The sequence below is a fragment of the Rasamsonia byssochlamydoides genome (genome assembly GCF_041956645.1).
Source record: "Rasamsonia byssochlamydoides strain NRRL 3658 unplaced genomic scaffold VTN77scaffold_66, whole genome shotgun sequence".
Classification (NCBI taxonomy): domain Eukaryota; kingdom Fungi; phylum Ascomycota; class Eurotiomycetes; order Eurotiales; family Trichocomaceae; genus Rasamsonia; species Rasamsonia byssochlamydoides.
Window position 1 is genome coordinate 118,278 of NW_027192449.1, and position 13,889 is coordinate 132,166.

A 13,889-nucleotide genomic window follows, 5' to 3' on the forward strand; every position below is an offset into this window, starting at 1 on the left:
CCCGCGGGCTATCTGGGCTCGTCGCTGATCGGCGCGCTGCTGATCTTCTGCGGCTTCGACATCGTCGCGAGCAAGCTGGCCAGCATCGTCCTGGGCGTGTGCTTCCTGTTGACCCTCTGGTGGGCGCGGAGGGACTGGCTGACCATCATCACGGTGCTCTTCGCCGTCGGATTGCTGGTGGCGTGCTGGTTTATTGCTCACGCCGAGGCGCTGAGATTTGTCGTGGTGAGTTTTGTCAGAAGTTTTTATCTCCAACCCAGCAAACAGATGGGCTGATGATTATGACTTCTTATACAGCTGTTCATAGGCGTCATGTCTGCCCTTTACAGCGTCTGGGATATTGTAAGTAATTCTTTGTGTGCAAAAGTAGTAGCATACGCAGCACTGACACAGGATTAGTGCGACGACCTAATCCTCCGGAAAGTGAATTCCTCCGACTCCAGCGTCTTCGCCCAGCGGTACGGAGGCTCGTCGCGATGCTGGGGCGTGATCTGGTCTCTCGTGTCGGTGGCGTTCATGGCCATGGCCATCGTCGCGGGAATTGCCGCGTTTCCGGAGTCGTTCAGTGAGCAAGAGACGGACTCGGAGCACTTTATTCCCACTCGCTGAACTGAAACAATGCGATTTTGTTTCCCTCTCTCTTCTTCTTCTGAAGCCAGAAATTCCTTTCATGAGTTATGTAGTTTCCTTTCCTGAGTACATACGTATGGAGTAGAGTTGCTGCCGCCCCGCCATGGGTTTCCCATCCCCATCCTCATCCCCTTCCCCGGTAGCCGTTTCTATTAGGATGAACATGAAAATTAATCATACGTAACTTGATGTTTTAACTTCCTTCATGAAATGAAATTCCAATTTCAATTTCGTGGCAGCCAGGTACAAGGATAGAACCTTCTTCCCGATCGGTGGATTCGGGCGAGACAAGCCACGAGACTACGGGGTATCCCAAGGACTCCATCAGCAATTGAACTTCCCCCAAGTATTGAGAGAATATCCTTCTCTAAACGTGTGTTTCAAAAGCTCTCCTCGACTGGCCTCTCAATGCCAACGCCTCACTCTTAACTACTTGATAGAGACCGGACGTCTATCATGTGCGTCCTCACCGAATTCCTAAAAATTCCCGACGTGGTCAATTTAAACTAGTTGAGATAGGCCTCTTAGCGCAAGTAGTCCGGGTAGTTAACACTGAGATAGCTCTCAAGATTCCTGATGACCGGGCAGAGCTGATGCTGTGGAGAAACGAATCTATGAGCGCCTTTGGGATTCATCCTTTTTTATTTTACGGACTTGCTGCAAAGCTCGAGTCACCAATCCAACGCTTATCAACGCTATTTAGCTGAAGACACAGTAGGATCTCAGAGACTTGAGGTGGCTGACTGATGAGTATGTTAATGATTTTTGACAGACTTGGCTAGGTCAAACATCGTAACCGGCGGAGTCTGGTCTGTGGTCTCATTCATGGCTTGGCCCCAACAAAGATATCTCAGTGGCTGGCGACACGCCTCGAGCGTGTTCAGGAATGATATAATCCGTTTTGTTTTTCCTGATTGGTCAATGTCTTGTATTATCATATCTTTCTCTTCGCACCTGGATGTGCCTCGCGGCAATAGATGTATCGTTATATCATGTACGAACTCAAGATCATGTGGTACTCCGTGTTCAGGTAACAACTCGACTTCGATGGAAAATTCGCCCCAAGAGCTGGATCAAATCCTACACAATCTATCTGGGATTCGACGCATATCCTTGGTAATTACGAGAGGGATGGCTACATTTAAATTTCATAGCCCTTGACTCCAGTCAAAGACACGCCACTCTAGTACAGGTATAACTAAGCTACATGCTTTTCTCAATATCTTTACCACGCGAAATCCTGCACTTCTCGAGACATGCGCAGTAGGTCAACAATGAGATCTATATGCTGCTGTTCAACCCAGCACTTCACAAGATATTCAGTAACTTTGCCGTCTGGTCCTTCTTTCCCGTTCATCGAGTATGCCAAATTGCTCGAGCTCATGCGTGTGATTCTGCTTTCTCTACCGTCAATTTCTGCACCTCAGAATAGGAAAACTTCTTCCTGGACTTCTGGTTGAGCTCTCATCCGAGGACTCCGACCGCTCATCCGTATCCAAGGGCTCATAATTTGGATCGCTATTATCTTCGAAACCCAGAGGCTTCTCGTCCGGAACTATAAAAGCCTTGTCTGAATCTGTCCAGGAATAGTCGGAATCGGATTCGCCATCTGTAAACTCTATATCTATGCCTTCTGAATCCTCTTCAATGCTTTCCAGTGGGGCTTGCGAACTCCACAGGTAATCTTCCTGCATTGTGAAAACTCGTTTCGCTTAAGTGTATACTCTCAGCAACCGTAACTTCAACGGTCAGTCGTCGCTTGATATAGCAAAAGTCGTCAATGTAGTCCAAGTTTGGGAGTCATTTTATGTGCGGTCAAATTCAGACGTCCCCTATTTACAGTTTAACGGTATAAAAAAAAGGGAGAGAACAGTATGATTAGGACCCCTGTTTGAAGTCGACTGTCTGAATAAATTATGTCTAGCAGAAATGGTGCTCCGTTTCATCGTAGTGTTATGCCATGTAAAAATCCTCAGTCATTTGTATCAAGCGGTGATATTTGATCCATCACCTATTGGCCTGGGCGGACCATTCTTGCCGTCCTCATACTCGCTCTTTACATAGTGACGGCTCCATACTGTCAAGGATGTTGGGCTATTTGCAACCTTTCAAGCTTAATAGTGACCTCGCTCTGCAGCTTGGTAACCCTTTCTCGCACCTTAAGCGAATTGGAACTGACCGGGCTGTTACGGCCACTTCAGACAAAAACAAATTCCGAGTCAACGCAAAGCCAATAGGCCTCGCGAGGTTTGGATAAAATTTCCTAGGCGAGAAGCTTTCGTCCTCATATTGTAGATTTTATGTTAGATTAGATACTCATATTACGCTATTTGGTCGGCCATCTTATTTTCATTTTGAACGAGCCCTCAAAAGCTCCTCCCGTAATTCCTTGCACTCAGTTTTCGAGACTTGAAGATCTATCTGAGCTATTACAGCATCTAGTGTCGAGTCAAAGCAATTGTGCTGTACGTCCCTACCCAGTATTCTGCAAAATTTCTCGGTGAGACCGAAAAGGATCTCCACGAGCCGTTTCATGCAATCAAGTTCAAGCTGAGCGTTTTCCAAAGCTTTCCTGGTCCTGTGAAGCTCCTCATTTTGTGTTCTCGTTTGTGCTGCTACCGCCTCACTCAGGACCGCCGAAAGTTCCGCAATCATACGGAGCGAACTCTGACTTTAGATTAGCTCTGTCTTTCGTGGAAGGAACATCAAAAACTGACCTCTGCCTCCATCTTGGTCGGTTCTCCGGAATGTAATAATTGTACGGTCTTGTGCCTTATTGGAATGTTGATGTGCTGTGATTGGGACTCATAAATACCACTGCCAATAAAGGCCTGAGGTAGGTTGTCCCATATTTTTTTTTTAAATCGGAGTATAATAATAACATGGAATGCTTTCTGTCCTTAGCCATCATCGTTTAACGTTGGGGACATTTTACTAGAAGGAAGGGCATTAAGAAAGGCCCTGAGGCGAGTTCAACAGCATAGGCTACCCTCAATATGCTTCTGCGTATTTGTCCTTATTCTTCAATACGCGGTAAGCAACCAACCTGTGTAAGTAGCGATATCGCCGAAGACAAGTGCCTACATTAGTGGAGCACAAATGGTTAAGATTGATCATGATTGTTCATACATGTATTAATTAAGTCCGTTGGTCACAGCAAGACCATCCGGTCAAAAAGTTTTTTTTTACCGGATTGGGAATCGCGGGATGCATTCCGAGAACTCTACCAGAACTGGTACGACCAGAGATCAGTGGAACAGGAGTGCTGTTGACGAACGCTAACTTGCTTTGCAGGAAAGACGCAATCATACAAATACATGGAATCTCCCTTCTTGACTTCAACCCACAGGTGTCGGATACAGATGATGAGATTCTCGTCACCGTTCACAGAAGCGTGGAATCCTCCGCCAGTTCAATGGCGGTGGAGTATCTGGGATTCATTAGATTCAAGAAGGCTATAGGGAGCGTGGAGCTTACAAACTTTGGCGCGACACTCGACCGTCGATGCCTGGAGCTTGGCTATACTACCAAAGAGAACGATGATCGTTTGGCTGGTGGAGGTCTCAAGATCGCAGCTCTCGTGTTATGCCGCAACCACCATCACGTGAAGATTTCCACAAACTCTTGTTACTGGAACTTTGGGTTTAGAGGTTGGTATCAAGAATCGGAAAGGTTTGAACACATATCAGGAACATGCCGAGTCTGCTACGTCAGGAATTGCGGATGTTCACATTGAACATGAATCTGATCAGATACCTAATTGCCAAATCGGCTTGCAGCAACCCGTCAAAGAAATCAAGCACCTAACTCACTTGGGTAAGTTGTGAGGACTTGCATCATCCACAGGGGCCGGCACTGATACATCTCACAGAGGATGACCGTATTACCGCAAAGGACCTCGCCTTTATGAAGGGTTTTGACAGCAGTATCTGCGACTCAGTTTCCATCGACGACTACAGTCAGATTTTGGAAGGGCTTCCACCCTGTTTCGCCTACCAGATTGCAACAGCAATCTCCACTCTAATCGGCAGAATTTCCGTCGAATTCAATATAGAGAAAGGCGATATCCTGGATCGGGTCCATCAGGATAAGACTGGCAGGAAAAGGTTGAAACTAGATACGGATGCGCAAGAAGAGGTTGATTGAGTTGAGAGGTCGAGATACTAAGACGTATTAATCAGGAATTTTTATCACTATCGTGGTTAGAAATTGATGATTTGGTCTCGGGCTTGCTGTTTGATCATTAAAGTAGAATATTCTGTAAGAGTTTGAAGGACATTACTGTTCGATCATACGTAGTATCACTAGCCATTTGTCCTATGTGAAATCTAGTTTTTCAATCTGTGTTGAAGTAAACGCTCTCATTCAAACTTGGATATAGTTGAACGCATATTTTCTGTTTCCGTGGATAACGACCTATCATCATCACATATGTCGGCAACAGAATCATCACAGCTTTCAGTTACAAATCGATTGCTAAAATCAAGCGCCAGATTAATGAAGTCCTTCAGATTAAAGAATTGGATAAACTATTACACTTTCTAGGCCCCAAAGTCATACATAAGAACTGAACGATCACACTATCTCAAGGCTTATATGAAGACCCGCAGCGGCCAGTATAAGACCTGCTTTTGGAGGCACTGGCCAGTCCCTGAGATTTCACACTCAAGTTGATGAAAATCCAAGAACTCTTTGTATGGAAATTGGGCATAAAACCCCCCCTGAAGACCTCCTGAGAAGTTCTTTCATCAATCTTCTGTATTCTATCCATTAGATACTCAAGCTCTGGTACCTTCTGACAGTATCTACCATGTTTCTCCTTTCTGGATATAGTGCGCATATATAAAGTCAGACTTGACCTGAAAAACTATAATGGTGAGCCGGCCCTGTACTAATCGCTATCGTCGCGCGACCATCGCGCGACAATCACCCCACTCACCCGCCCCTCACCCTCGATGAGGTGAGCTCAAGGCGGCGTTGCCTACTAGAACCGGAAGGGTAGTCGGCCGGGTGCTCGTAGATTTTTGCTCGGTAGGTAATAGATAGATATCTAGACTAGACTATTCATACCTTTTTTTTTCTTTCTTTACTTAGTAGAATAAAGCTTGGGTCACAAACAAGGAAAAGGAGCGATAAGACTAAATAATAACTAGGGAACTGACGACTAAGAAACCAATAACCAGCTAAGAAAACTAAAACTGTCTGTTTATCTATATCGCTAGGTATATCTATCTACTCTCCGTACTTCTGACTCGACATCATTCTTTAACCGTTCGTAGCTGTCATATCCGACCAACCTCTCGTAACGAGAGAAATCATTCAGCAGTCACGAGTCCTCAGCCTGTAAGGAAAGTCTTCCTGTTGCATGGAATTGGGAGCCGCTCACTCTGCGTCCATCGTCTCCGACAGGACGGCTGATCATGTCAAAGATCCACGCGGTACTTGTTCTGTCCAGCTTTCTCAGAAATAGACCAATTGCTCGATCCATGTCCAAACCAAGAGGTGCTTTGATCTTCAGGTCCTCTACGCATGGAATATCTGTTGCTGCTGCCGTCGTGTCGGCCGTCAAGGTCATTGCGGCTTGAGACGCCAGTTCCACATACAATGGTGCTGGACATAGAGGATTCGACAGCACGGCATGGCCATGGACGTCTAATATGTACTCCTCACTGTGCTGGTCAATGCGGAATTCCGATCTGGATTCTCTTTAAGTTTATGGTAGGATTGTTGTGGAGTCTGTGGGATCTCGTAGTCTGAATCTGTCTGGTATTTCAGCCAAGTGGTTAAACTAGTTGGGAAAAGATATGTCAGTGCTGATAATGCTGAAAGACTGATCCAGGTCAGAAGTTTTAGAAATAAGGAGTAAAGAGTAGATATCTCTACACTCGGAGGTAGGGAGGTACTTGCCTTGGAGCGAATGGATGCCTCAGGCTCGATTTGCTTTTAGCAGGCACCAACGGCGCTAGGCCTGTTTGGTGCGAGCGCGACTCATGGTTCCCCAAGCCCTTCATCATCGAGCTCTATGATCGTGTCTCTCTCGAAATATTTATCTTTGGTGGTTCAGATATCATTTACTATTTAGAGCCTTGTCGGCATTCTTGGCTATCTATTTAATTAACAAGAGCTTCTATCATCCTCAAAGACATCTCACGATACAGCTTGAAGACGTCATCCCATTTTTCCTTCCTACCCCACATTTGACCAAAGCTCTTCAGCTCTTCATATTATACAGTAGCTACATACCTCTACCAGAATACGGTCTTTTATTCCCATGATACATCGCATAATATGCGTCTTATAAAGAGCAGCATCGAGCGAAATGGCTCCGGGGCCGTCACGCTCTGTCCCGAAGAGCCTGAGGACATGGTTCGTCTTCCAAACACGACAGATATTTCTTCGCTGGATGTGCCTAATCTCCTGCTTCTCCAGTGGCATGCATACAATCTCATCCGGCCGGATGACCTTCTCCGCGCGAGCGCGATTCGCAAAGTGACGACCACTCAAGACAGCGGCACCACAACCTCCACGCGTGTCCATCTCATGCTGCAGATCCGAGTGAAGAGCCTCGATTTTGATCCTCAGAGCTCCCAGCTCCATGTGAGCGGTCAGATCATGAACGAGACGCAACATACCCGCGTCGGACAGCACCATACCCTCGATCTGGAGCTGCATCGCAATTTTACGCTAGAAAAAGAAGTCGGCGCCGAGGGCGGAGGCCTCGGATGGGACAGCGTCGCCATCGAAATGCTGAAGGATGCGGTAGATGAAGGCGGGAAGAGACGTGCGGAGGCGGTGGCAGTGGTGATGCAGGAAGGGCTGGCTCATATCTGCTTCATCACCCAGTTCCAGACGATCCTAAAACAAAAGGTCGAGATGTCGATCCCGCGGAAGAGACAGGGAGGTGGTGATCACGACAAGGTCGGTTAACTCGCGCCCCAACTCGGTAGGCCATGCTGATATTTTCAAGGGTCTGGCCAAGTTTTACCAAGTCACGCTGGACACGTTACTCCGGCAGATGGATTTCAACACCAGTTCGACCGCATCAACTAGCAATGAGCCCGTAAAACCGATCCTACTGGCCTCTCCCGGATTTGTGGCGGCCGGTTTCCAGAAACACATCCAATCGGCAGCATCGACAAATATGCCCGCTCTCAAACGCCTTCTGCCCAGTATTGTGGTAGTGCACTCTGCCTCTGGTTACCTCCATGCGCTGTCCGAAGTCCTTCAGTCACCATCTGTCAAGACTCTTCTTGCCGATACCAAGTATGCGCGCGAGACCAAATTGATGGATGATTTTATGGAACACCTCCGCAAGGAGACGAATAAAGCCACGTACGGCCCACGGGAGGTCGAGTATGCCGTTGAGCAGGGGGCTGTGGGAAGAGGCGGGGGAGTTCTTATTATATCGAACCGGCTTTTCCGCTCGCCGGACGTCGCGGAGAGAAAGCGGTGGGTTTCGCTGGTCGACCGGGTCCGCGACATCGAAGGCGGCGAGGTACGAGTCCTCAGTTCTGACCACGAGAGTGGAAAGCGATTGGACGGGTTAGGAGGCGTCGCGGCTCTCTTGACATTCCCCATTGCTGAAGAGGATCTCGCCTCGGACGAGGAGGATGACACAGCAGCGGATGGAATGGTCACGACGAACGGACAGCAGGCTGTCGAAGCACATTAGCGTGAGCCTTTCGCTTTTCTTTCAAAGTATGTCATGATATTGATCCCCAAGCTGATTTTGAAATCTCTTGAAATAGAGTTCATGGTATATATTCGCGGGATCCTTTTAGATTATACGTAGGATTCTCCTGCCGGTCTGGTGATATATAATCAATTTGCGTTTCACATCGCAAATACTTGGCCCTATACATGTTCATGTGCAGACGATGAATCCATTTCCACGCTGAAATCCTGCAACTTCCGATCACTATCGCTTTCCTGTTGTTGCTGAGGGCAGAGGAGGGATAGGTTGCGCTGTGCAAGAGTGGCCAAGAAAGCTGTCGCGGAGAGCGCAGCGAGAGTGATCCATAGCACCCGGAGACTGCTCGTGATAACAATTCGGTACGCCGTCTGGATCTCCATCGGAAACGAAGACAGGTTGAGGGACACGCCCTCCACGTCGCGAGCCGGAATCACGTACTTCTCTGTAATAGCACCGGTCGATATCTGCTGGTTGATCATTTCCGTCCAGCGGTTCTGGAAAACGGTGCCCCCAATGCCCAAGCCGAAGGCTTGTCCTAACGATGTGAAAAACGAAACCATTGTGGTCGCAATGGGGATATCGTCATCGGCCTTCTGTGGCGCCTGGACAGCAAAAAATTCGACCAGGGAAGATAATGCCCCCTCCGATGGCGACGATCACCTGGAAACCGTACTCTGCTGCTGGGGAGGAAAATTGGGTCAGCGTCGAGAGAGCTCCCAAGCCGGCGACGATGCAGATCCACGCGACCAGATTGAAGGGCTGGAATCGTTTCGTCCAGGCCATCAGAAGACCGCCCACCGACGCGAACGGGGGACCCACCGCGATCCCCGGCAGGGTTCTGACGGCAGCCCCTAATAACGAGTGCTGTTTGGCGATAATGAACTACTGGCTCAGTTAGCTATTTCTCTGAGAGATACACACTTCTTGAGACTGGCAAATAGGATGAGGTAGTATGCTATCGCCCATAGAACGAGTCCCTGGACAAATAAAGTGTAGTATCCCGATGCTGCAGTCCGGCTGGCAAAGATGCGTAATGGGAGCAAGGGGTTTTGTGCTCCACGGTGCTCGAACACAATGAATACGGCAATTCCCAATTCCCCCACTGCCAGGGCAACAATGATCCTCGGTGATGACCACGGATAGAGGACGTTGCCACCGGTAATGCCGTAGAGGATGCCTGTGAGCGAGCCAGACAGCATCACGAGGCCAATCCAGTTCACCTGACGCAATTGCGTATACCACCGGCTCTGTGGCCAGGGGAGATGAAGAAAGCAGAGCAATCCGACGATCGCACTCGTACACATGGGAATATTGATATAGAAGACGCTGGCAATGGTCATTCAATTTCTATCCCAGAATTTCATCTCTTTGGCTGGCTCGCTTACAGCCTCCAGGTGGTCTGCCCTGCGATGGCAGCGCCCAGAGCAACGCCAGATACAGGACCAATTGCTGCAGACATTGCGACCAGGCTGACGAACTTCCCTCGTTCCGGGAGGGGCGTCATCACCGTGATAATGACGCTGACCAGAGCGTTGATGCCGCCAGCGCCGCATCCTTGGACCTGTAGCCTTCTCAGTTACCAGGCAGACTGACGAAATTGAATGAGCATGGCACCTACCACTCTCGCAGCAATCAACCAGGCAATATTCTGCGCAGCCGCACAAAAGATGCTCACAACGAGAAACACGCTCATGGCAGCCAGGATGCAAGTCTTCATGCCCACCACGGAGGTAAAGGCCCCGTAGATGGGCTGCGAGATGGTCTGCGCAACCAGAAAACCGGTTCCACACCAGTATGCCTCTACGCTGGTGGCATGGAGCGCCTGCGCGATGCGCGGAAGCGCAGAGGCCACGATGACCGTGTCTAGAGAGGACATGAAGGAGCAGATGCAGACGGAGGTGATGGCGAGGTAGAACGCTCTGTTGCGCGGGGGGGGTATTGCTGGGGAAGTTTTGGTGGTGTATCTGCCATTTTCGACATGGATGATTATCGTCAGGTGGCATGTAGTTATCTTGTTTACAACTCATATTCTTGGAACGAGGAAATAATACGAATTTTCTCCGTTTCCAATTTCCCTGGATTTTTCAAAGGCAGGAGGGAATAAAATCATTACCATTACCAATCTGTTGTACAGTACAGACGTATCGCTCCAAGGGAATGTGCATAATTTATCCATCACTAGTTCTTACATTAGCATTGCTGTTGCAATTCGCTATAATCTGGCCACTATAATCTGACTTGCTTGATATTGTTAATTAATTAATTAATTAGGGAGTGCACAGAGTGCATGCACCCTTAGGGCTACGTAATTTATTGGCCGCAAAATAATGCCTAATCTCGGTATAATTGGATATTCTATTTGCCTTCCAACTTCCACTGTAATCACTTCACTATGTCCCTCTCAGCAACATTATTAATGATGCATGCATAGCGCTTAAGCACATATTATTAAACTAGTTTTGGCAGATTACTCTGGACTGATATCAGCGCTTTCACAGATAAGAATTAATTAACGCTATTCGAAGATCTTTTAATTTAAAAAAGCTCTGATATCTGTCGTTGTCCGACTAGAACATACCTCTATAATCTGAGTCAGTCAGACTGGGTATAACGGCTTCATACATCATGTATGAAACCAAACATACAAATTTGAGAGTGAAACTTGCTATTTTATAGATAGTTACTTTTAAAATGGAGAAATCCATGGTTAAAACCCCCAAATTAATCGTAAACTGGGGTGATGCCAATGAACAAATGATGGCGTATTCCAGCTTGTCCTGGTTTACAGGCTGAGTCAGCACTTGCTTTCTGCCTTGCAGCAACCAGTTTGAAGATGATGGATCAAAAGTTATAGGCAGCACGTTCTTCTGGAATGCCGATCAATCCCTTCTGAAGGAAGGAGAATTCGACTTGAAAGACTGGAAGATGAAAAAGTTGGACCATGTCGGATGATATATCCAACAGTTGCCACGTTGATCGATGCCATCGATCAACTTGCTTGAAATTCGAGATATGAGACGAAACGAAACGTATACGACAAACATTAATTTCAATCAAATTCTTCAACCTCCTTAACAGGATATTCCTGACAGCGCAGTCTAATGGTTTACAAGGTCAAGAGATTGTCCGCAGTTGCGCACCCTTTTGCGAACATCCCAATCCATGCATTTGTTTTCAAGCCAATGCAGGTCGACAAAGAGATATATTACACATGATAGAAGGCCGCAGGAAATCTCTACGGTGGGCTAAAATTGAGCTATTACTGTTGTCAGGATTTGAGACACCCATATGCATACAGTCACACTCATTATATACCCAGATGAGAGATACCTGGCTACAATATACAGCAAATTACTGAAAGATATCTGGTCTGCAGACACATCTCCCAGATCTGAAGACAGAGACGAATAATATAAGATATTTGTTCTGAGAGATATATATATCTTTCCAAATCATCTGTCAGCCTGAGACATCGCAGTTGTAATGGCAAAGAAGGAAGTAAAGATTATGAAGTCAACATGGCCTGAATCAGGGAATCAAGCTGTGGAGATCTTCATCTTGCTTTATCTGCATTCGCCCAGTTTCAAGTACTCCAGTTTCAATGAGATCTGTTGGCTACCGGCACACTCCGGCACAATGTATCCCCGTTACCGAGCACATCCACATACGTAACTACGTATGTATGCACAGGACAGTACTTACCTACCCCTTCAACTGCGACGCCTTTCACACAGCATTCTCTGTATAAAGATATATCCATGACTCGACCTCCTCCATTTGTCGTCGCTACTGACGTCGACAGCGATGCCCGACCCGCCACGGCGCATCCTCGAGAAGTCCAGGACCGTACGCCGCCGGTACCAGCGCAGCAACAAGCGGTTCCAGTTCACCGCGTCGCAGATCGAACGCATTGAGCGAGAGGAGGAGCGCGAACGCCGAGCACAGAAACTCCGGGAGAAGGAGAAGAGACGGATTGCCAACAAGAAGAAGAAAGCGGAGAAAGAGGCCCGAGAGCGCGAGGAGCGGAGACGACTGGGATTGCCGGACCCCAACGCCCCCAAGGTCCCGGCCAGCCAACCTCTGCTGTTGAATTTCTTTGGAAAGAAGAAAGAGCCGGAGCAAGCACCGCAGCCAACGACTGCAGAATCGACTGAAAGAGAGTCGAGCCAGCAGGAGGACACCGAAGTGGAGACGGAGGCCGAAGACTGGTTCGATGGGGATGGGGATGAAGATCACATCGAGCATGATGTGCTGGCTCCGGATGATCCCCTGTGCTCTGGCACTAGCAATGGAACGTCCAGAGACAGCATTGAGAGTGTCTCGGCAGACTCCGCTCATGGACAAGGGGTTTCACATCAGGCAACGACCGCAACGATGAAGCATGCGGATTGTGAAGAGAATGTGAATCACAATGAAAAATGCAGCGGAGAGCCCTCAGTAGCAGCTCATGACTCTGCTTCAAGCCATTTACTCAGTCTAGGGGACTCCTTTCTAGACGAAACTGCCATTCTCCTGGAGGATCTAGACCCTGATACTCTACAACTTTCGGGCGAAGCTCCTGAGAACGGCAAGCATTCTGAAACAGACATCAGCCGTGCCTTGCAGTCACAATCTGAGACCTCTTTGACCTCTCACTCCATTCGTGAACCTTTGTCTAAGCCGGGTGGCTCCTCAGCGCGCCCTTCTCCAAAGAAAGATTGTCCCCAAATCGCGATACACATGGCTTCTCCGAATGGCGTCAACGAGTCGTCTCCAAAAAAGGCTGAACGCGGCAGTCCAGAGCCTTTCGTTATCTACCAGGATCCGGAGGATGTCGTCGCCTATATCTCGACTCAGGATCTGATGGAAGCTGAAGACGACGCGAAGGACGACTACAAGGAGAATTGGCACCCGAATATCCCTTACGGTCCGCAGCAGCGGCAGCAGCCAGGTGACATGACTCCACGCCGTCGGCCCAAGCCTTTCAACGAACTCCAGACTCGGGCAGAGAGACAGCCGTTGATGACTCTCAGCCAGGCGCCTGAGACTCCGGCGGATGAAGCGAGCAAGAAGAAGTCTCCTTTTACAACTAGAACCAGACGAGACTCGTCGCCTACTCCGGTCGCGCGCAAGAGACTGGTCGCTGGAAACGCTGGCAGATCCGCATCTACTTCCAGTCCTGCGAAAGGCTCTCTGATGTCTAATGAAGATAAGGAGGAGGAAGATGAGTTTGGCGAATTCGACCTGACTATGGAAGAGCTTGAGGCGCTATGTGCATGACGACTTTCACCAGAAACGTCCTGTCTAGTCGCGTACATCAATTGGCGATCGTTTAGCGATGAATCGAACCCACATTCTCGACCATTTCATATCTCTATTCTCTATTCTCTATGATGACGACGTGTCACGGCCGATCTATTCTCTCAACACTCGTCTCGAAAGCATAAGGTAGCGGACAGGCGGGCAGAGAAGCAATGACTCGATGACAGATGACAGATGACATTGGAGAATGAATCGAATCGAACGGAACGGAATCGTCAGAACCGTCAGAACCGTCATCAACCATAAACCTCAGTCTCAATGTCAA

At 48.2% G+C, this 13,889-nt stretch overlaps 7 protein-coding genes across 7 annotated transcripts; 4 read left to right on the forward strand and 3 right to left on the reverse strand.

The window, feature by feature from the left end:
• Positions 1-312: 312 nt before the first annotated feature.
• VTN77DRAFT_7910 (uncharacterized protein) lies at positions 313-609 on the forward strand (the record flags this gene model as incomplete). The annotated part of the gene is made up of 2 exons (XM_069424350.1): positions 313-342; positions 400-609. The coding sequence occupies 2 exons, from the start codon at positions 313-315 to the stop codon at positions 607-609; spliced, it is 240 nt and encodes a 79-aa protein (XP_069275021.1).
• Positions 610-1,855: 1,246 nt separating this feature from the next.
• VTN77DRAFT_7911 (uncharacterized protein) lies at positions 1,856-2,324 on the reverse strand (the record flags this gene model as incomplete). The annotated part of the gene is made up of 2 exons (XM_069424351.1): positions 1,856-2,024; positions 2,113-2,324. The coding sequence occupies 2 exons, from the start codon at positions 2,322-2,324 to the stop codon at positions 1,856-1,858; spliced, it is 381 nt and encodes a 126-aa protein (XP_069275022.1).
• A 1,513-nt stretch (positions 2,325-3,837) lies between these two features.
• VTN77DRAFT_7912 (uncharacterized protein) lies at positions 3,838-4,776 on the forward strand (the record flags this gene model as incomplete). The annotated part of the gene is made up of 4 exons (XM_069424352.1): positions 3,838-3,865; positions 3,930-4,280; positions 4,345-4,446; positions 4,502-4,776. 4 exons carry the CDS (start codon positions 3,838-3,840, stop codon positions 4,774-4,776), a joined length of 756 nt encoding a protein of 251 aa, XP_069275023.1.
• A 1,180-nt stretch (positions 4,777-5,956) lies between these two features.
• Positions 5,957-6,205, reverse strand: VTN77DRAFT_7913 (uncharacterized protein; the record flags this gene model as incomplete). Its single annotated transcript, XM_069424353.1, has 2 exons — positions 5,957-5,971; positions 6,017-6,205. 2 exons carry the CDS (start codon positions 6,203-6,205, stop codon positions 5,957-5,959), a joined length of 204 nt encoding a protein of 67 aa, XP_069275024.1.
• Positions 6,206-6,918: 713 nt separating this feature from the next.
• Positions 6,919-8,302, forward strand: VTN77DRAFT_7914 (uncharacterized protein; the record flags this gene model as incomplete). The annotated part of the gene is made up of 3 exons (XM_069424354.1): positions 6,919-6,996; positions 7,060-7,548; positions 7,598-8,302. 3 exons carry the CDS (start codon positions 6,919-6,921, stop codon positions 8,300-8,302), a joined length of 1,272 nt encoding a protein of 423 aa, XP_069275025.1.
• Positions 8,303-9,663: 1,361 nt separating this feature from the next.
• On the reverse strand, positions 9,664-10,350 carry VTN77DRAFT_7915 (uncharacterized protein; the record flags this gene model as incomplete). Its single annotated transcript, XM_069424355.1, has 1 exon — positions 9,664-10,350. The coding sequence occupies one exon, from the start codon at positions 10,348-10,350 to the stop codon at positions 9,664-9,666; it is 687 nt and encodes a 228-aa protein (XP_069275026.1).
• Positions 10,351-12,127: 1,777 nt separating this feature from the next.
• Positions 12,128-13,582, forward strand: VTN77DRAFT_7916 (uncharacterized protein; the record flags this gene model as incomplete). The annotated part of the gene is made up of 1 exon (XM_069424356.1): positions 12,128-13,582. The coding sequence occupies one exon, from the start codon at positions 12,128-12,130 to the stop codon at positions 13,580-13,582; it is 1,455 nt and encodes a 484-aa protein (XP_069275027.1).
• Between the last annotated feature and the right edge of the window lie 307 nt (positions 13,583-13,889).